A 21,048-nucleotide genomic window follows, 5' to 3' on the forward strand; every position below is an offset into this window, starting at 1 on the left:
AATGCTCTTCTCAAAAAGAAGTAAGTGTTTATCTTGATACTGAAGCAAGTCTGAGGGGAAAAGACTGTGAGGCAGAGAGCACACTGACACCACCAACTATTCTGAAGGGCCTGAATTGTTTACTGCTGACAGTTGGAGCACAAAGTCAGGGCTCTCTGCTCAGAGACTCCTGCACACATGTTAATCGCCAACGTGTCCAAAGGGTCAGTGAGCCAGAACCCAGTCTCCTTGGCCTATAGGTTGGACTATTTACATATGCCCTATTATTGTCACTTTTCTACCTTGTTATGTTTCTTAGATCTTTACAGAATATGCAATTTTATAGCCCAGCTACTTGCCATTATTTTGGTATTTCCAATATTTGGTTTTGCTGGTGGTCTAAATTGCTCCTGTTATCAAATTTCAAGTGGATCACTATATCTATTATTTTTATTTTTACCCGATCTTTATCTTTCTTAACTTATATTTTTATTTGTAAACCATATAAAGAAAACACCCCTAATTGTCTTCATTTTTACACTGCAAGCCATTTTTTTTAATGTTCTAGTTTAAGACTTTTATTCATTGGCTTCTACCATCAGGCTTTTAACCTACAGATTTATTTTATTACCGCCCATATTTATTTCTTCAAGTTTTTCCTTAATTGAGTTAAGTATATTTTTGTTTCTATTGACACAATTAATGTACTTAATTTTAAACTCTTAACACTTCTATGTTCTACTATTTCACTTTCATTTACCAACTTTATTCCTTATCTTAAAGTTGTTCTTGCTTATGATTCATCTTTAAGCCTAGCACTGAGCTAAAGAAAATTTCCCCCAAACTATAGAAGTCAGAAGCCTCTGAACTCATTTTTTTCCGCATCAGCCCTTACAGTGTCCACAAATGGCTGCTCAGCCTGTCCACAAGATTTCTCCACAAAGTCAATCTCAAAATATTTAGGTGATATTATGGGTTGTACCAGACTGGGGGTAAAGGATGATGAGGAGCAACTGTAGTAGCCGCTTCACTCCACTGCCTAATATTCTAAAATGGCACTAAAAGTACATTTGACTCTAAGGTACATTAGTAAAATGGCACTAAGGTACATTTGTATGTGTGTGTGTGTGGTTCTGGGGATTCAACGAGGGGTATACAGCTCCATCTCTATTTTATTCTTTATTTGAAAACAGGATCTCACTAAGTTGCTGAGGACCTCCCTAAGTTGCTAAGGGTGACTTTGAACCTGTGATCCTCCTGTCTCAGCCTCCCAAGTGTTATTATTACAGGTATGTGCCAACACATCCAACTCAAGGCAAATTTTAAGATAGTAGGCCAAGATGGCATTTTTAAGAAATGTAATGAAGAGATCCAAAATGAAGCATTGTGTACAGTAAGGTCCACAGAGAACACAGGTGGAGAGCAGAGCTCAAGCCCCTCCTTTCTCAAGGAATCACCATTCCAACATCCCCCCCCTGTTGCCTGACTCCTGAATCTTCACTTCAGTGAGAGCAATCTTGTCCCAGAGGGTCAGAGTAGGGGACAGAATAGTAGCTCTTACAATGACTAATGGCCTTCCAAAATTTCAAGATATATAAACAGGTATGAAGTATATATGTGCTATTAAAATGCCATGAAGCATGTATTATGTTTAAGAGAAAAATGTCAAAGGCTGAGAAAGTGGCTAGCGTTATGTTAAAAGAGCCTAAAAATCCTTCAAATACGATCCATCTCTAGTGCATATAACTGGCAAAACAAACAAACAAAAATAAAACCCCTGCAGACTCACCTTTTTCTAAGAATCATTCCATTCATTCATCAAATAAACATAATTTGCATGTCAACTATGTTGTCAAAGACTAGATTATCCACTAAAATACTATAATAAAGAAGGCCTGGTCCTTTTGCCAAGAAGCTAATAGAAAATTCAGATATTCATATATTAAATGTATAACTGCAATATATAATTGATGTAAAAAAAATAATGACTAGCACTCTTTGGAATTCTTTACAGCTACCAAACCATAAGAAAATCCAGAGAGAAAAAAAGAAAGAGGGAGAATTTATGAAGAAAGTCTAGAGGAGACATCACATGCAGAGCAGGGGAAGAAAAGGGGACTGAGACATCAAACCCATAAGTAAGTTCCCTTGAACTTGACGCCACAGGCTGCACCTGTGGCTGAGGGACCATGCTGGAGTGAGTGGCCTCAGCAGAGCCATGCCTAGCAGCATTGCCTGGCTAAACCCAGCAGTGACGAAAGGTCATCTATTGTTGTGGGGTTAAGCCCTGAGTTTTGAAAAGGTCTCTTTGCTGACGCATTTGGAGAATAGAGAGTAAGGACAGAGAATTGGAAAGGAAAACAAGGACCATAATAAGAAAAGGGCTTATGAGCCTCCTTAAGAGATCTTATGGATTACAAAATTATGTGATATACACTCAAAGGAATTCTACTCGCCAGTCAAGAAAAACAAAACTATGTCATCTGCAGGAAAATGGATGGACCTAGAGGACATGTTAAGTGAGACTAGCCAGTCACAGAAAGTGAAAGGTCATATGCTTTCTCTCATTTACAGGCCCTAAAGGGTAATAGTTATACCATAGGGATTTCAGATAATGGAGGAGAAACTGCAGTGGAGCCAGGTCTAGGATAGGCTTGGAAAAGGGGAAGAGGGAGCATTAATGAAGTAAACACTAGCACTGACATTATGTGCATATATGAGAATAACAAGCCAATCTCAATATCCTGAATGGGGAAGGGGGAAGTGGGGAGGGAGGGAGCCAAAGCCCACCAAGTGCTGTGTACGTGGACGTCATTATCTTATGAAATACATTATGATGTGAGACTACACAGCATCAATAAAAATATGAAAAAGGGGGTTGCATTCTCCCTGTGAACACTCTTTGAAGGTCCTTCAGAACAAAGTGGTGTTATCTGGTTCAAATCAAACGGGGTAGGTGGAATCCCAGAGCCAGGTGTGTCAGCTTCCAAGGTGAGCAGAAGCTTTATCAAGGGCTATTATAGGTTGAGAGCAAAGGCTGAATCCCCCACCCCATATCTTCTTTCCAGCGATTCTAAAGATAATCATGTTAAAAGGGTAGATATTTTTTAAATAAGTGATAACTAAAAGCATCAAAATTATGCTTTAGCAAACGGTTAGTTGTCACTTGATATATATTATGAATGATAAACTGTCATTGTTTTATTTTTCTTTTGCCATTTCTCAGCTAATTACATTAAATCATCTTATTCTACCTGTTTGATTTAGGGTATATTTAAACTCCTTTAAATACATTTTGACAATGTAGAATATTAGTGACTGCTTTTATTTCTCTGGATTAAAATAAAATTATATTTCTTAATTTCTAAATTTAAATTTATCCAAGTAAATAATCTAAAAAAATGTTTACATTCTAAAGTTCATAGGACTAAATTTCTAAGAAATTTCTGAAAACTTCTCAGTATAAAATTCTATCAGCTTCAGGTAAGAAATAATCCTTATGCAAAAAATATGATTTTTTTAACCTGTAGTAATTTCCCATCAGAGTGATATAATTTAGCCATTTTATTTAGACCTTCGAGTTATTTATTACTAAGAAACATTTATATATGGTATTTACCATGTAATAGATTAGATATTCATTTATTTAAACATTACAACAATCTTTGGGGGTATGTATAAGAATAATTCAGGCAAAGAAATTGAGGCTAAATAATTTGTCCAAGGTCACAAAGCTACCATGAAGAAATAGAACATAAATAGGTTAAGTAACCAAACCAGCATCAAGGGTTAGCATGTAGTATGTCCAGCATTTGAGCACAATTCAGTTCTTGCTGGTACTTTTAATTAAAACCACTAATTTACCTTGTTTCCCTAAAGTTATATCTTTTTTGTGTGTGTGTGTGTGGTACTGGGGTTCCTGGAAGCCCTTCTTCCTCCAGGCTACACTTCCAGACCTATTTTTATATTTTTATTTTAAACAGGGTCTCTTAAGCCAGCGAGGAGAGGCTGGCTTCGAACCTGCGTGATCCTCCTGTCTCCGCCTCCTAAGTGCAGGGATTACAAGCGTGTACCACCACGCCCAGCTCTAAAGTTATATCTTTTAATTAAAAAATAGTTGGAATGATAGATGAAGCAAATAAAACAATCAATATATAATAAGGCACCAATCATTTCAAAATTTCAGATCATTTGTTATTACAATTGGTAAATAATATTGCCATATTAAAGATTTTTCATGAGGATAAAAAGAGACTGTGAGAAGCCTTTACTATGATCAGCTCAACTTCTTGATAAATATTCATTGTGATCTTTGTAGTAGCATTATCTGAGATTTAGGCTCAAATGTGAGCTGACCTCTAAAGTAAAGACTGACTAGTAAACATGTTCATGAGCCATAGTTTTATTTAGCTTACTATTTCAAATTTTATACTTTTGGCTACATGAGTGCATTAGTCAGCTTTTTGTCTCTATGATAAACTACCTAAGAAATTGCCTTCTTTTGGCTCAGGGTTCCAGAGTTTCCAAGCAACGGGCAGATGACTGCATTGTTTCTGGGCATGCGGTAGGCAGAGCTTTATGGGAGAAGGGTGAGCAGGCACTAAACTGTTCGCTTCATCACTGCCAGGAAGGGGGAGGGTCCTGGACAAGATACTCCCTTCCATGACACACTCCATAACCTACTTCCCCCAATTAGCTCCTCCTCTGTACAGTTTCCACCACCTCCCAATAGTCTATTCAGACAAGAGCCAGGCAATGGAACAGGTCAAGTATAAGATCAGAGTAACATGTAGAGATCTAATCCCCCCTGTACATTGCTGTGCTGGGGATTGAGCTTTCAACTCACAAGTCTTTGGAGGACCTTGCAGAGCCAAATGTAACATTGCCTTTGTGGTAGCATAAAACAAGTTAAAAACAAAACAAAACAAAACATAAGTCTTAGCCATGGTGCCTTGTATAAAAGATTTAACTTCTGGGAAAAAAGGTATATTTATTATGCTCATTTCTGTGGTAAAAGCCACTATTAAATGAAAAGGCACTTTGGAAATAACTAAGCAAAATTAAATGTATTTATGTGATTTTTATTTTTGCAGTAGTGCAGACTGAACCTGGCAGCATTGTACCTCTGAGCTACATCCCCAGCCCTATTTTTGTATTGTTTATTTTGAAACAGGGTCTCACTGCATCGCAGAGGGCCTCATTAAGTAGCTGAAGCTTGATGCCAACCTGTGATCCTCCTGTCTCAGCCTCTCAAGAACTGGAATACAAGCATGTGCCACCACATCAGGCTTGTAATTCTTAAATCACTTTATTAACAGCCTAAGACCTCATTTGACTCAGTATCTAAATCTATTAATTAAAAGTTTTTAGGATTTCTCTCTTATTGGTTTCTTTTTAAAAAAGAAAAATGGGTGAATAACAAGATAACAAGGAGCAAAGATGAAAATCAATAAAATTATCTGAGTAACTAAGAATCAGTATGAAGTTCAGCATTTAAAAACATTAAAATAAGGGGTCAGGATATAGCTCAGTTGCAAAACGCCTGCTTTGCAGGTATAGCGCTCTGTGTTCCATCCCTGGTTCCAAAAAGACAAAAAAAAGAATCCCTTTAAAAAACATTAAAATAAATATATATTCCCTGCTTAGCATAAAAGAAAAAGCATAATCAACTTTATGTTCTGAATAACTAGATTTAATGAACTTCAGTACACTTTACACAAAAGAAAGAGTCTCAAAATTATCATGAGAAATTCATAATATTCATTTCTCAGTCACTGTTTAAATAAAGAGTAGGATATCCAGGTGTTGTGTTGCATGCCTGCAATCTCATTACTTGGGAGGCTGAGACAGGAAGGTCACAGGTTGGAGGATAGCCTCAGCAAGGAGTAAGACTCTAGTAAACCTAGTAGGACCCATTTTCTTTATTTTAAAAAATAAAAAATAGGGCTGATGTTGTATTTCAGAGGTACAGTGACCCTGGGCTCAATCCTCAGTAACACACTCTGCATGCATGCATACATACATACATACATACATACATAGTAGCTGTTAAGATGAACCACATCCAACTACTTCTGAAGAAAATTGTTGGCATTATCATGTCAATTTTTCAATAATATTTTACATGAGAAAATGTAAGGAAGAAATACTAGAAAATGTTATAAATACATGTATTTTTCCCACCAAGTTTTGCTAAGTTATTTGGGTTTCCTGAAGCATTAATGTACATAAAATGCAAGTAAGTTATTTCTAGATTTCTAGATTACAATTTCTCATGTGGTTAATACTGCCAGTTTGAAAAATGTTCCATGTATTACTTAAGTGAGGTAAATAATACTTATCACCAAAGGGAAACTTGTTAGACTCCTTAAGAAATCATCGATATTAGCCCAATTTAGCATAAAAACATGAAAGTTGTAGAACTTGTCAGTTGCATCTTTAAGAACTACAGATACAAGTTACCTTGGAAATGTTGAGTGTAGAACTTCATATTGAGATTGGAAAAGAATAGTTACCTTTTTTCCCATGAAAAAGGTCTCTCCTCCTTCCACAAAGTTACCTACACTTTGTGTAGGAAAAGCCTACAATTCTCTCTCATAAACCATGTACTTTATTACCCTCGATGTATACATTGTTTAAATAGATTTCTTCATCCCAAAATTACTCTGATGTGATTAGGAGCTGGAACTATTTGGAAACTAGGAGGCCAAGATCTTTGTACGGGCATCTGTTACCCTGTTCTGAGGAAAATATGCAAAAGGAACATTCCAGGCACATGTAAACTCTTTAATCTGTATTCTCTAATGTGACAGCTTCTGGACTCCATTTGTCCTGTTTCTCCTAGGTCCATAATCATCAATAAAGGGTCTCCAGATCATACTAGAATAAAGATAAAATGATTCACAGAAATAAATAGCTCTCGCTCTCTTTCATCTCTCTTCCTCAATTTTTATGGTACATGATACAAATTTAAATATAAAACCACTGAATTAAGTATACAAAGGAGAAAAATTATGTCTCATTTCAAGACCACTCATTAGCCTCTTATAAAAAGCTCCAAGTTTTAGCAATTGTACCCTTGGCCTTGACAAAATCAGTGCCCGTCCTCCTCATTGTTGATCTGATTAGAAAGGTGAGATTTTTAACAACATTTTTCCAGTTCATTCCCCACATTCCTAACATTCATATGTCAAAAGTCTCTATGATGCTAAATTTTCTTTCTTACATATTTATCAATTAAAAAATTATATGCCCATGAATTTACTCTAGAGATACAATATTCTAAATTTATATTTGTTGTCAGTTTCCCCAAAAAAACATTTTTCAATATTTGTCAGGTATATTCTCACTCCCCAAGTAGAGAATAATGTGAAACAGAGTGCCAAGAAACTCTGGTTAGATAGGGAGAGCATTGAACTGGGAGATGAGGAAGTGAAAGCCTAGGTTTCAAAATTAGCAAGTTGAAGATAAGTGCTAGTTGGGTGTAAAGATTCAGAATCAGGTCAAGAAGGCCAAATATGTAAGAAAAAACAGCAGATTCAGGAATCCAGTGAGAGTTTTAGGGATACCTAAACAAACAAACAAAAAATAGATGTCTATAGACTGAAAGGAGTACAAAGGAGAATGGGGAGACGACTGCTAAGGATACCAACCATCAAGACTAAAACCTAGAAAGTTAGGCAAATAAAGCAGGTGGTATTAATGGGGCTTCTTGTACACTTCTTGAAGAATCTGAAGGAACTACACCTTGTGAACATGAAGGAGGTAAATCTAGCCACTTTAAGAGTAGTGTTTATAAAGCTAAATTTATTTTAAAGGACATTTTGACATGGATTGATACCTAGGGTATAAGTAGATACCACATTTTTAAGTTGGCTATAGAACTACAGATATACAGAATATTTTTATGATTTGTGTCCTCAAGAGTTCTTGGGTTTTGGGAGACATAAATTCATAAATAAACTACTGGGTTTCAATGGGATGTTTTGTGGGTCCCTAAACTATGCATCCTCCGTATTATGTATCTAGTACCAAAAGAAAAAAAAAAGATTTGTTTCAGGGATTAGAATATACTTTAGGTTGCTTGAGTATTTGCAAATAGAAAAAAAAAAAGAGATAAAATGCATTTCAGTCAAAGAAACATGTCAATTTATAAACAAAAGGAAGGATGTTATTGACTCCAGTGCCCCTTTATGAAACTAGAAACACAGGCTGGAGCTACACTGGGAAGAGCCAGATGTGTCTTCAGTGCTTGGAAGGTAATCAAAGGTTTAAAGCAAAAATAAGATAGACATATACGTTGAAGATAAAACAACTTCCTCAACAACTGGTGTTGGGAAAACTGGTCGTCCATTTGTAGAAAAATGGCACTAAATCCTAACTTCTCACCCTGCACAGGAGTCAGTTTGAGATCGATGGAAGATCTGGAAGATCAGAGACTGTGAAGCTACTAGAGGATAGAATGGTTCCAACACTCCAGCAGATAAGACAGGTAGAAGCTTCCTCAACAAGACCCCGAGAGTTAAAAATCTTCATTTTAGAAAGATTATCATGATCATAGCAGAGATGAGAAATTCCAATAGAAATAAAATGACTAGAGACAGAGAGACCAACAGAAAGCGTCTGGGCCCCAGCCGAACTACGAGTAGCACACCAGACCCCTGGAGAAACCGGGCCCAGAACAGAAAAAGATAAAGAAAAATATCGGAGAGGAGGTAAAAAGCCGTTATGGATGCCAGGACACTGGAGATACAGACAAAACTTATCTAAATGCGCTGGAACTTAGGAAAAATTCACCGTGAAAGAGGACTGCTATTTCTCTATATTGTTAAGAATCTCAGACATCACCTGTAAGGAGAGAGTTTAGCGGAGACCAAGGAGAAATGCGGTGTTGAAAGAGTTCTCCGCAATGGTGGTGGAGACTTGTATTCAGGAGAAGCAGAAACCGGATCTTACTAACTTTATTTTTTTGGAGAAATTACACCAAATGTCGAATGCTACCATCACGCATGCTTAGGAACACTGGAAAACATTCAGAGTGGAAAAAGAGCCTGGGAAGGATTTGAAATGGTGGAGGCAGTGGCAATGCCAGTGGCCAATACTCAGGGGAGGCAGAGATCTGATACATTACAACTGGAACCTTTGAAATAATAACCACAGAGACAGTGATCGGAACCTGCTGAGGGGTTAGGTGGGCGCCGGGGCCAGTGGCCAACATCGGAGCTTGCTGTGAGGTAAGGCCACTCCTGAGGCCTCTGTGGCCGGGATTGGAACCTGCCGAGGGGTTAGACCAATGATGGGGCCAGCGAGGCCGGCATGGAAGCCTGCCATGAGGCAAGGCTTGTGCTGGGGCCTCCGAGGTTGGGTCCAGAAACTGCTGAGGGGTTAGGCCGGTGCTAGGGCCAGCGAGGCCAGCATCGGAGCCTGCCGTGAGGCAAGGCCGGTACTGGGGCCTCCGAGGCCAGGATAATAGCCTGCCGAGGGGTTAGGCCAGTGCTGGGGTCAACAAGGCCGGCATCGGAGCCTGCCGTGAGACAAGGCCAGTGCTGGGGCCTCCGAGGACGGGACCGGAGCCTGCTGAGGGGTTAGGCCAGTGCTGGGGCCAGGGAGGCCGGCATCAGAGCCTGCCATGAGGCAAAGCCGGTACTGGGGCCTCCGAGGTCAGGATAAGAGCCTGCCAAGGGGTTAGGCCGGTGCTGGGGCCAGTGAGGCCGGCATTGGAGCCTGTCATGAGACAAGGCCGGTACCGGGGCCTCCGAGGCCGGGATAAGAGCCTGCGGAGGGTTAGGCCGGTGCTGGGGCCAGCAAGGCCGGCATCGGAACCTGCCGTGAAGCAAGGCTGGTACTGGGGCCTCCGAGGCCGGAATAAGAGCCTGCCGAGGGGTTAGGCCGGTGCTGGGGCCAGTGAGGCTGGCATCGGAGCCTGCCGTGAGGCAAGGCCGGTACTGGGGCCTCCTAGGCCAGGATCAGAGCCTGCCCTGAGGCAAGGCTGGTACTGGGGCCTCCGAGGCCAGGATAAGAACCTGCCAAAGGGTTAGGCCGGTGCTGGGGCCAGCGAGGCCGGCATCTGAGCCTGCTGTGAGGCAAGGCCGGTGCTGGGGCCTCCAAGGCCAGGATTGGAGCCTGCCTTGAGGCAAGGCCAGTACTGGGGCCTCCGAGGCCAGGATAAGAGCCTGCCGAGGGGTTAGGCCGGTGCTGGGGCCAGTGAGGCCGGCATCGGAGCCTGCCATGAGGCTAGGCCGATGCTGGGGCCTCCAAGGCTGGGATTGGAATCCTGCCAAGGGGTTAGGCCAGTGTAGGGGCCAATGGGCAGCATCAGAGCCTGGCGTGAGGCAAGTTCACTCCTGCGGCCTCCAAGGCCGGGACCAAAGCCAGCTTAGGGGTTAGACCGGTGCAGGGGCCAGCGAGACCAAAACTGGGGCCTCCGATGAGGCAAGGCAGTTGCTTGAGCCAGTGAGGTCTGGATCAGTCCACTGAGTAGCCAGGCCACTACTGGGACCATCAAGAGTGGGATTGGTACTTGCAACGCTGCATGCACAGAGAAATATCGCAGAAAATATAAATCAGATGCTTCTCTTAATCAGCAATAACTAGGAGGAAAAGGGCAACAGGAAGAGGTTGAGCTATAGAAAGGGCCCTATAGTGAAGCAACTAATGTGACCAATCAGAGGGTATGTAATACTGGAGGACGGAGCCTCTTTAAAACGCAGGAGGTACATAAACAAATGTATCAAAGTAAATCACCAAAGAAGCGTGGGATATAGGGAGGGGGAGGTAATGGGATGGGGGCTGGAGGAGGGCTAATTGGATGATGTGTGCTTGTATATCCTCTCAAGTCTTGTACTCCAATGTGATTGATATATGACTACAATGCACCAATTTAAAAAATAAATTAATAAACCCCCCCCAAAAAAAATTCAGAGCATAAATATTGTTATGTGTGTTGAGTGTATATATCTAATAAAAAGTTGTATTACTTTCTATTGGATTATAAAAACGCTATTAATATGAAAAAATTAGTGACATAAAACCAGTATGACAATATTGTTATAGTGATCGTCATATGAGAGATTTCCAAAATTAAGATTTAGATTTATCAGCACAAGCACTATTTACAACCCATTTATCATATAATTGTGAATAACAAGAAAAAAGTTATGGCATACCATTCCATATGCTTTGATTTAAAATAGATAAAAGAAAAATCCTTAGCAAGTTTAAGTGAGGCGCCCCATCAAATAACATCAGAAATTACTGGAACTACTTATTACCCATACTTCATCTAATCTTGCCACTTCTAGTTATTTAAACAAAATTATGAGTGTTTATTAATATAATGTAGTTTGAAATAAACTGTCAAAGAAAACAAGAGGTGCATTGGTACCTGTCCTAAACAACCTTTCTTGACATTCTACATTATAAAGATTAACCTTCGCCTTGAACTCCTATTTCCCTTTCTATTACACAGTAGATAATAGGAAATACCAGCATGCAACAAAAGAAGATGGAGTGAGTAGTGTTTTCTATATTTGCTGGAATATTATTAATGTACTGCCATTCCATGGAAATAGACCTACCTTATCATAATAATACACTCCAGAAAAAGTTTTATGCAGAAACCAAATGTCTTGGGTTTTCAAAACTGAAATTATATCCTAAGAAAGATGATCATAGTTTCATATTTTAACAAGCTTAGTTAATAGGTGGGATTTTTATGCATTGTTGGCACTACACATAATTGCTATATATAATTATAATATGTGCAACAATACCTTCTTGTAGGTCACTGTGGTTATTACTATGGATCTAGATAATTAAAAGAGAGTGAAGAATGGTTATTGCCCCAGAAGGGCAACTGTCGGTCTCTCAATGAGTCTATGAAGCACTAGAATTAAAAATCCTTTACGCATCATCTGTGACCAATGTGAAAGACCTTCAATAATTTTAGCTACAAGTTGACCAAAAAACAAATCAGGACACCTTCTGGAAAATGACAGCTGCTAAACAAACCCAAAGTGTCTAAACTAATTTAGAGTTACAGAAAGATAAACGCAAGGGCACTGAAGACAATCTGAAATCAATGGAAAATCTAATCTACTAATTAGATGATGTATTTACTCATGCAACACCCCCCAAAATAAATAGCTCATTAAAATGAATGTTTACATTTACTGTAAAGTCATGCACATCTTTTTACTTAAAAGTTAATGGCATAAATATTACTGTATCATTATTTAATGGAAACTAGCTGAATACCTTAGTACTATGATAGTAAATTATGAAATGGGCAGAATATATCATTGTATTACAGAAAATGTTTTCAATTATTCTGTACCCTACATATGAATCATCATTATAAATACTTTAAACTGCATGTAATTATTAACTTTCTAAGGATAATTCTCTTGAAGTTTCAAGGAATTGCAAGTACTTTTTTTTTGACAATTCAAAATTTAAATGCATACTTTGCTTTAATATGTAGCTTGTTTATTTTAGGGAGATGTAAACATTATAAAAATTACAAACATAATTCAAGATTATTATAAGTATATATTTTAAAATGTCAATAAGTATAATTGTAATAAACATTTAATTTAAAGGTCAACTTTTTATCTCATAAAAACCCATAATTTATTAGCAAAACAATAAAAAAGTCAAACTTTGTATTTCCCACATTAAAAAAGCTTAAATTTGTATAATGTCCACTTTAATACACTAAATGCTGCTTGGTTGCTTTATTCTAGGGTCTGTTTCAGTGGGCAGGCCTGAGACAGTACTGACATGAACCTAACTACCCACTGGGCCACACACAGCTGTCAATGGTATCCCATCCACAGTTAAGTCCTCTTGGGAGTTTAATAATCATAATAAACTTAATAAGCCAGATTCCTATTCCAACCTACCCCTCCTTCAACATTGCCATCTAAGTTAAGGCTCACCTTATTCTTCACTTGCTATGACCAAAAACCTTGGAGTCATTCTGAAACCCTTTTTTTCTTTTGCCCTATATTCAACCTACCAGAAAATTTGTTGAATCTCCTACCAAAAATAACAAAAATTTAATCAAGTATTAACCTCTCTTATTACTATAATCTTAGCCTAGCCAGTCTTTCTAATTCTCTTCTATTATACAAATTGTTCCTAGTTCGTGTCAATTTCTACCCCTAGCCCCTATAGCAGTTTAATTTTCACAAAGCAGTTAGAGGTGTTATTTTTATGCATGTCAAATAGTATAACTCTTGTATTCAAAATCCTCTCATGGCTTTCCAATGTCATCAGAATAGAACTCAAAGTCCTCTTTCTTCACTATGATTTATTAGGCCTCATGTCAGACTTCCTCTGACTCCCAGGTTCCTAACTCCCCTTTCTCCTCCTGTTCTCTAAACTTGCTTACTCTGTTTATAACATACTTGGGATGTTCCTGGAACGTGTTGGGCATGCTCTCACCTCAAGGGCTTTATACTTACTGTTCCTTCTAACTCTGACTTTTTTTCTAGTTCATTGTCTGTCTCACTGTCTCACTTACTTTGGCTTTTCATTATATGCCATCTTCTCAGAAAAGCCCCGGCCTTCTCTTTAATCCTGAAGCCACCTGCATTCCATTTCCCTCAATACTTCTCTACAGAACTTGTGGCCATCAGATGCATTATAGCATTTGTGTGTTCATTGTTGGTTTATTTGCTATTTCCTCCCAATAAAGTAAACATCCTGGAGCAGATATTTGTCCAGGATAGTTCATTGTCCAGGATAGTACTTGAGGAGTGCTCAACAGATTTCTGTTTAATGTGATAATTCCTTCAATCTTTCTTCATTCCTTTTATATAGCCTAAATCATCTAATTGCACCAAAATGTAGTATATTAGTCTGGGCTATTAAAGCTTAATAAAGGTTAAGAAATACTCCAAGCAGAAGGTTGACTAAGAGATCCATATTGCTTTCATCGTGTAACTTCCCACTTTCAAAGGGCCTTGATTTCAGCTATAAAACAGCAGAGAATCACACTAGAGACATTCCGGGGCCAAGCCTAGAAGAGGCTTACTCTGACTTTGGTCACGTCCAGTCACATGGCCAAATTCAGAAGGCTGAGAGACAGAATTTTACATTGGCTCAAAGAAAAGGAATCTGAATTTTTGATCATCTATCAATGCTGCTCTGCTATACATAAACTAAAAACACCAGGAGTCATTAAAGCACATTAATATGTAAGCCTTTGCATTCCTACATGAGCCATGAGAAAAACAAACTAGAACAATGAGACTGAGTGTGATGGGGTGAGCAGAGTAAAATATTAGGTGCATTTTTGGAACTGCCTCTCTGAGGAGGTGACATTTGAGCTGAGAAAGATACAAATGCAGCAGACATGCAAAAATTGGAAAAGTATCACTGCCGCACAGGGAAAAGCTAGGGCGGGTTCTTTTTTTGGACATGATAATTTGGAGAAGTCAATTAGATAGTCAAGCTCAGGGGAAATGTCAAGGGTAAAGCTGCCATTACATGGAGTATATTTATAGCCACAAATAAAAGAGGCCACCTGAGAAAGTGTGGTTAGGGAAGAGATGAAGCTGCAGTCTGGAGTCTCGGGCCTTCTATCAACCAGAATCAGACCCACACCCAAGAGAAGCAGCTCATCACAGATGCATAGAAGGATGAGTATGGGGCCAAGAGAAAATCCAGGGCATGGCAATGGCCAGGTCAGAAGAGAAAACTCTGGACTACTCAGCTGGCCTGGCTACAGCTGAGGGATGTGAAAATGAGATTCTTTAAGTGACTATTTTGGAGGACACAGGAAGTGGCTGATGACTGACAAGATCAGTTTCAAAAGAGAGAGAAAGAAGGGAACTCCATTGCTGGAAAAGCCCTTCTGCTTACCTTTTTAGTGAAAAAGAGTAGCTCATGAGGAAAGAGCCTGAGTTTGGTGGGGAGGTCTCTGGACAACAAAGGAAACTTTTTTTTAACTAGTGAAAGTTACTAAAGGACATTTTCTAGGCCAATGGGAAGCATCTTATAAGAGTAATAGAAAGATATCTACCTAAATCAGGATATAAAAATTCTCTTAACTAATTTAATTTAAAATCCTTCTGGTTCTTTGACCTATGAAATTGCACTCTATAAAAATGCAAATTAGTAAGACATTAAGAATTTTTAAATTATCTGGATTTTAATATGCATTTATTATATTATGACCATGCTAAGAAAACAGTAAAAATATATTTTGATAAATCCATTTTCCCAGAGAAAAAACACATAACTAACAAATTTTAAACTTAAACACAATCTAATTTTTTATTTTAATATTTAAGTTTAAAGCAGTTATTCTAGGCCATTTTATCATGAGGAAAAAAGGATTTGGTCCTAAATCATAGGTGATATGGTTGTATATTACCAGTTAATTATAAGTCCAAATATAAAAATAGAACTTATATCCTCAAAACTTTTCTTGAAATTAATGTGTGGCTTATTCATTGTTTTTGTACTAATAAGATGATACAAATTCCATCTTTGTGTTTTTCAAGGTGTTTGAGCCTCCTATACACAAGCACGTGTGTGTGTGTATGTATGTGTGTGTGTGTGTGTGTGTGTGTGTATGTGTGTGAATAAAACAGATAAATATAGAAACAGGAAGAGTAACTGCCTTTCTGAAATAATAAAGAACTGAAATAGTGTCTAAAGCAGACAAATCTTGGCATTTATAGGATTTGTAAAAATTTTTATCGATATTTTCACTATTATCATAATTATCATTATTGTTACATTTTAAGAAATGTATACACCATAATTAAAACCTTTACATTAATAAGAATTAATAATGCTGGGTGTGGTGGCGCACACTTGTAATCCCTGCGCTTGGGAGGCGGAGACAGGAGGATCAAGCTGGTTCGGAGCCAGCCTCGCTGGCTTAAGAGACCCTGCTTCCAAATTTAAAAAATATATAAAATAGGTCTGGGAGTGCAGCCCAGAGGTAGAAAAGGCTTCCAGGAACCCCAGTACCACAAAAGAAAGAAAGAAAGAAAGAAAGAAAGAAAGAAAGAAAGAAAGAAAGAAAGAAAGAAAGAAAGAAAGAAAGAAAGAGAGAGAAAAGAGAGAAAAGAATTAATAATAGAAAATTAATTAATTAATTAATCAATGGTCACTTTTATAAAAGTAAGAGCTTTTTCCTTCCCTAAGAAGCATATAATTGAGTCAATAAGAATTTCATTAAAATCTATTAATTGCCAAGACATTGAATAGAGATTATAAAAACTTTTGAGAAACACTAAAACATTATATTTTTATATTAAGAATAGCTAAGGATTGATAATATAAAATGAGAATAAAGAGAAAAAAGTGGCAGAATAAAATAGGTAGGAGAGACACAAACATGTGACAAAGCAGAAATGGTGGTAGAAGGGAGCAGAAACTGAGATAAGTTGAAAAGGAAGTAGCTAGACACAAAAGGGGGGGGGGGCTTGCGTAAATGTCACTGAATTCTAGCTGAATCTCTAAATTTTCCTTTGCGGTGTGTGACTGTAAGAGATTAGAGGTTATTTTTTCTACTACCATCCCAATTTTTTATTGCCTGACATAACACTGTATCATTCTCTCCTTATGGGATAACTAGTGAATATTATGGCAGATAAATTCCCTGGGTAGTTTTAGGAGTAGTTATCAGGGCAGCCGTCTTTCTTAAGGCTGAAAATACATGTAGCCATTGTCTTTGACTAAGGGCTAAATGTTTCCCTCTTTCTCCTCTTCACGTTTTTATTTAAAAAAATCTTTTTCCTTAACCTCCAATTAATTTTTAGATTAACCAACTCTTCCTGTTCTCTCTGTAAACCACACACGCTGGCTCACTGCACTCCAATGGCTTTGCTCTCTCTGATCATGTCCAGGTAGACCAGCAGCTGCTTTCACCAGCCAACACCCATGATTACAAAGTCCAAGCAGTCTGCTACTAACCATCTTTATAGGCCAGTTGTGTTTGCTATTGTAATGTAATTAAATATTAAGTTGATGAAATATGAGTATGATAATCTGGCTGCATATGAAAATTAATTTAATGTTATAAATAGGTGGGAGATCATTTTCTGAGTGCCCAAAGTTCCTATTTTAGATTAAAGAAATCACAAATTAAAATTGCATGTGGTGTTTTATTAGCATAATTTATGCAAGAAATATAGTATAGATTTCTAATCAACAGAAACTTTAAGAAAAGGTCATGAGCTTACATCAGAACACTTGCAAATGTATGCATATATACCTGATTGAAGCTGAAATAAAAATTAAAGTAGAATGTATCAGTGTTTGTTGATGTGTTATAACAACATACAATATTGTGATTCATTGTGATATATCTGTATATGAACAAAGCATAATTTGACTCATAACACTAGATCCTTCTCTCCTGTTGGGATAACTAGTGAATATTATGGCAGAGAATATATCTGTATATGCACAAAGCATAATTTGGTCTACTTCATTCCTAGGTCCTCTCCTTCCTTCGTCTCCCCTCCTCCCTCTCCTCATCCCTTTTCTTTAGTCAATTGGTCTCTCTTCTATTTTCATTGTTATGTTCCCATTTATATACTAACAGATTTTTTCAATTCATTAACCTACCAATTTTGGTCATGACAAATAAAATCATATCTGTTATATTCTTAAGTAATTCATTATAGGCAATGTTATTTCTCAGGAAATAACCAAATAAGGTTAAGTAGTACATTACATATACCATAAGATCATCACAATATGGGGAAATAGAAATTCTTCCACACTGTTGGTTGGATTGCAAATTAGTATATAGCCACTATGGAGATAAGTGTGGAGATTCCTCAGAAAACTGGAAATAGATCCATTATATGATATTGCTCTACCACTCCTGGTTATATTTCCAAAGGGACTGAAATTAGATATATGGTCATTCATGTATATCCATGTTTATAGCAGTACAACTCACAATAGCCACATTATAGAACCAACCCAGGTGTACATCAACAGATGAATGGATTACAAAATTATGGGATATACACACAATAAAATAATTCAGCAATAAAGAACAAAATTATGTTATTTGCAGAAAAATAAATGGACTTGGAAAACATTATGTTAAGTTGGATTAGCAAGTCACAGAAAGTGATGTTTTCTCTAATATGTTTTCTCTAATATGCTCAAACTAGGGAATAATCAAAGATACAAAAGAGACTTTAGATAATTAAGGAGAAAACCCAATAAAATGATGGAGGTGGTTTGGGGAAGGGAGGAAAGAAAAGGGGGAATTAATCATGGAAACACTTCCACTGACATTATGTACATAAGTGAGAATATCAGTGCCAATCTCAGCATTCTCTATAGGAAAGCTGAGGAGTAGGAAGGGAATCAGGGGAAAAACTCACCAAGTGCTGTGTGCATGTATGTCACTATCACTATGATTTACATTTTAATGTGAGACTATAATGCACCAATAAAAGTATAAAAAAGAAACAAAAATATTGGAAAAAGAAAATTAAATTTAAAAACTATAGATAAAATGTATGCATGTATTAAATTTGATCAGTATCTATTCTCAGACTCCACTCCTCCTTAAGTATAATAAGAGCAATTGTGAAATATTTGCTATGTATTTTTTTCATAAGTCACAGATTTGTGAAAGAACAATTATATACATTTTGGATTATAAAGCCAAATGCAAAAAAATAATTTTAATTACATAAGCCATAATCTGAATGTTATATCCATGATTATCAACAAAAGTTGATCATTTGCTAAAATATTAATATACAACAGAACAGTATGATTTGATCATTTGCTAAAATATTAATATACAACAGAACAGTATGATTTATACATGAAGATTACCTAGAGAAAAGTTTTTCTCAAAAAATATGAATAATAATATATTATTTTATAGGATTCAATACACATTTGCCATGAATATAAATATACAGATTCATAAAATAGTATAATATTTAATCAATGCCAAGTAATAACTTTTGTCTTTAAGCCAACAAAATTATAGTTTAGTAAATTATGGTTCATCAAATTACGATTAGAGTTCATTAAATTATGGTTCTCAAAAATACAAATAAAATGATATATTAATAGAAGAAAAAGTACATTGCTAAAATCAGTAAGTACAATAAACAAGTAAAGTTCATAGTTACTGAGATCCCATCTGTAAAGTAATCCTAAAAACCTCTCTAAAAAGGATTTGTGCATTATTTTAAGCCAGTACTCTTCTTTTATATTAATAGTACACAACAGTGCACTTAGTCTGTACTGCCACCAAGTGCCTAAATCAATTAATTTTAAGGTTCTTGCAGTAGCGACGAGCAGTTTCTTTCACCACTATGACTAGCAATTGAAACACGGTAAGAGCAAATCACTTTCACCCTGAATGGTTTTTAGAACTGCACCATTGTAGACAAAAGAATAAAATTTCAAAGACATTAATAAAAACATAAAGAATCTTACCAGATCACTGGAAGTTCATGGAGTCTGAAAATGTTATTCAGCTTGTAGTCAAATTTGGCTGGACATAGATTCTCTTTAGATAAATTCAAATTTGGATTTGGCTGTAAATCTGTGGGAAAATCTGAATCCTAGAGAAAAATAAAGTGAAAGCTCTGTGTTAAATATCACAGTTATTGTACACATTGATAATCTGTTGTGTTTAATGTTAGATTACAGCATAAATATTATGTTCTCCTATGACCCTTACCTTAAATCATTTATTTACTATTTTAGTTTTAAAAAATATAGAAAACAATAAAACTTAAATGAGACAAATCTATTTGTCTGATCTATTTAAAATTTAAAACATGCTAAACATTACTTGAAAACAGCCTCTGTGTAAATTCCAATGAAGCACAATATAATATTGTCTTATCAGTGGTCACTTTTAAATAAACTTTATGTTCTCAATAGTAATTTAAGCAAAGTCTACCATAATTATTAGATTTCTTTTGTCCTCTGTAAATGATAGGACTAAAATATTTTTATTGGGTAAAAAAATAACATTTGTTAACAAAATAAGGATTAATTTAAAGGAAACAATTAATTTAAAGGCACATGCTAAAGGTAAAAGATTTACATTTTATTAATTTTTTTATTAGTGCACTGTAGTCATACAACTACATACATACAATGGGGTATAAGATGGTGGAGGCATACATGCACACATCACCCAAAGAGCCCTTACCCAATTTTCACCCCATTCCCTTCTCGTCCCTCCTTCTCATGTTTGGCTTAATGATTGGCATTGATATGTTTGTGAAAGTACAACATGTGCGTTAGAGAATTTCCCTCCTCCTCCGCCCATTTCCTCAGTTAGGTCACCTTATTTGCCCATCTATGGCATCTCCTTCTTCATCTAGGGTTCCTCTATGACCCATTTTCTCTCTAGCTTCCTCATATTAGGGAGAGCACCCAATTTCTTATTTTTTGTGACTGACTAATCTCACTTAGCATAATATCCTCTAGTTCCACCCATTTCCCTGTGAATGATGAAATCGTGTTTTTCTTTATGGCCAAGTAAAATTCCATTGTGTACATATCCCATAGTTTTGTAATACATTCATTTGTAGATGGACAGCTTGGCTGGTTCCATAGTTTGGCAATGGTTAATTTTGTAGTTATAAACATAGATAATGCATGTATTAGTGTGGTATTTTGGTTTCCATTCTTTTGGGTGGACACCCAGAAGTGGTACTGCTGGATCATATGGTAAGTTCATTTGCATTTTCCTGAGGATCTGTCACACAGTTTCCAAAGTGGTTGCAACAAATTGCAACCCCATCAACAATGTATTAGAGTTTATACTTCTCCACATCCTCACCAGCATTTGTTGTTATTTGTGTTTTGAATGACTGCCATTCTAGTTAGAGTTAGGTGAAATCTCAGGGTAGTTTTGATTTGCATCTCTCTGATTGCCAATGATGTTGAGCATTTTTTCATGCATTTATTGGCCATTTGAAATTCTTCTTTCATGACATGTCTATTTAGTTCACTTGCCCAGTTTTTGATTGTGGTATTTCTATTCTTAGTGCTGAGTTTCTTGAGTTTTCTGTATATTCTAGATATTAGTCCTCTATTTGA

The 21,048-nt window shown here is 36.9% G+C and overlaps 1 protein-coding gene across 1 annotated transcript in view; it reads right to left on the minus strand.

Annotated features, from left to right (window-relative positions):
- Nucleotides 1-20,238, minus strand: part of SPAG16 (sperm associated antigen 16) — a gene marked incomplete at both ends in the record, with an annotated part of 820,178 nt that extends 799,940 nt beyond the window's left edge. Inside the window, 3 exons of the mRNA XM_080689332.1 lie at nt 19,426-19,553; nt 19,787-19,799; nt 20,234-20,238. Of these exons, the coding sequence (XP_080545458.1) occupies nt 19,426-19,553; nt 19,787-19,799; nt 20,234-20,238 (146 nt within the window). The remainder of the gene's footprint in view (nt 1-19,425; nt 19,554-19,786; nt 19,800-20,233) is intronic.
- Nucleotides 20,239-21,048: the final 810 nt, after the last annotated feature.

Source organism: Muscardinus avellanarius (assembly GCF_963383645.1).
Source record: "Muscardinus avellanarius genome assembly, chromosome: 2".
Taxonomy (NCBI): domain Eukaryota; kingdom Metazoa; phylum Chordata; class Mammalia; order Rodentia; family Gliridae; genus Muscardinus; species Muscardinus avellanarius.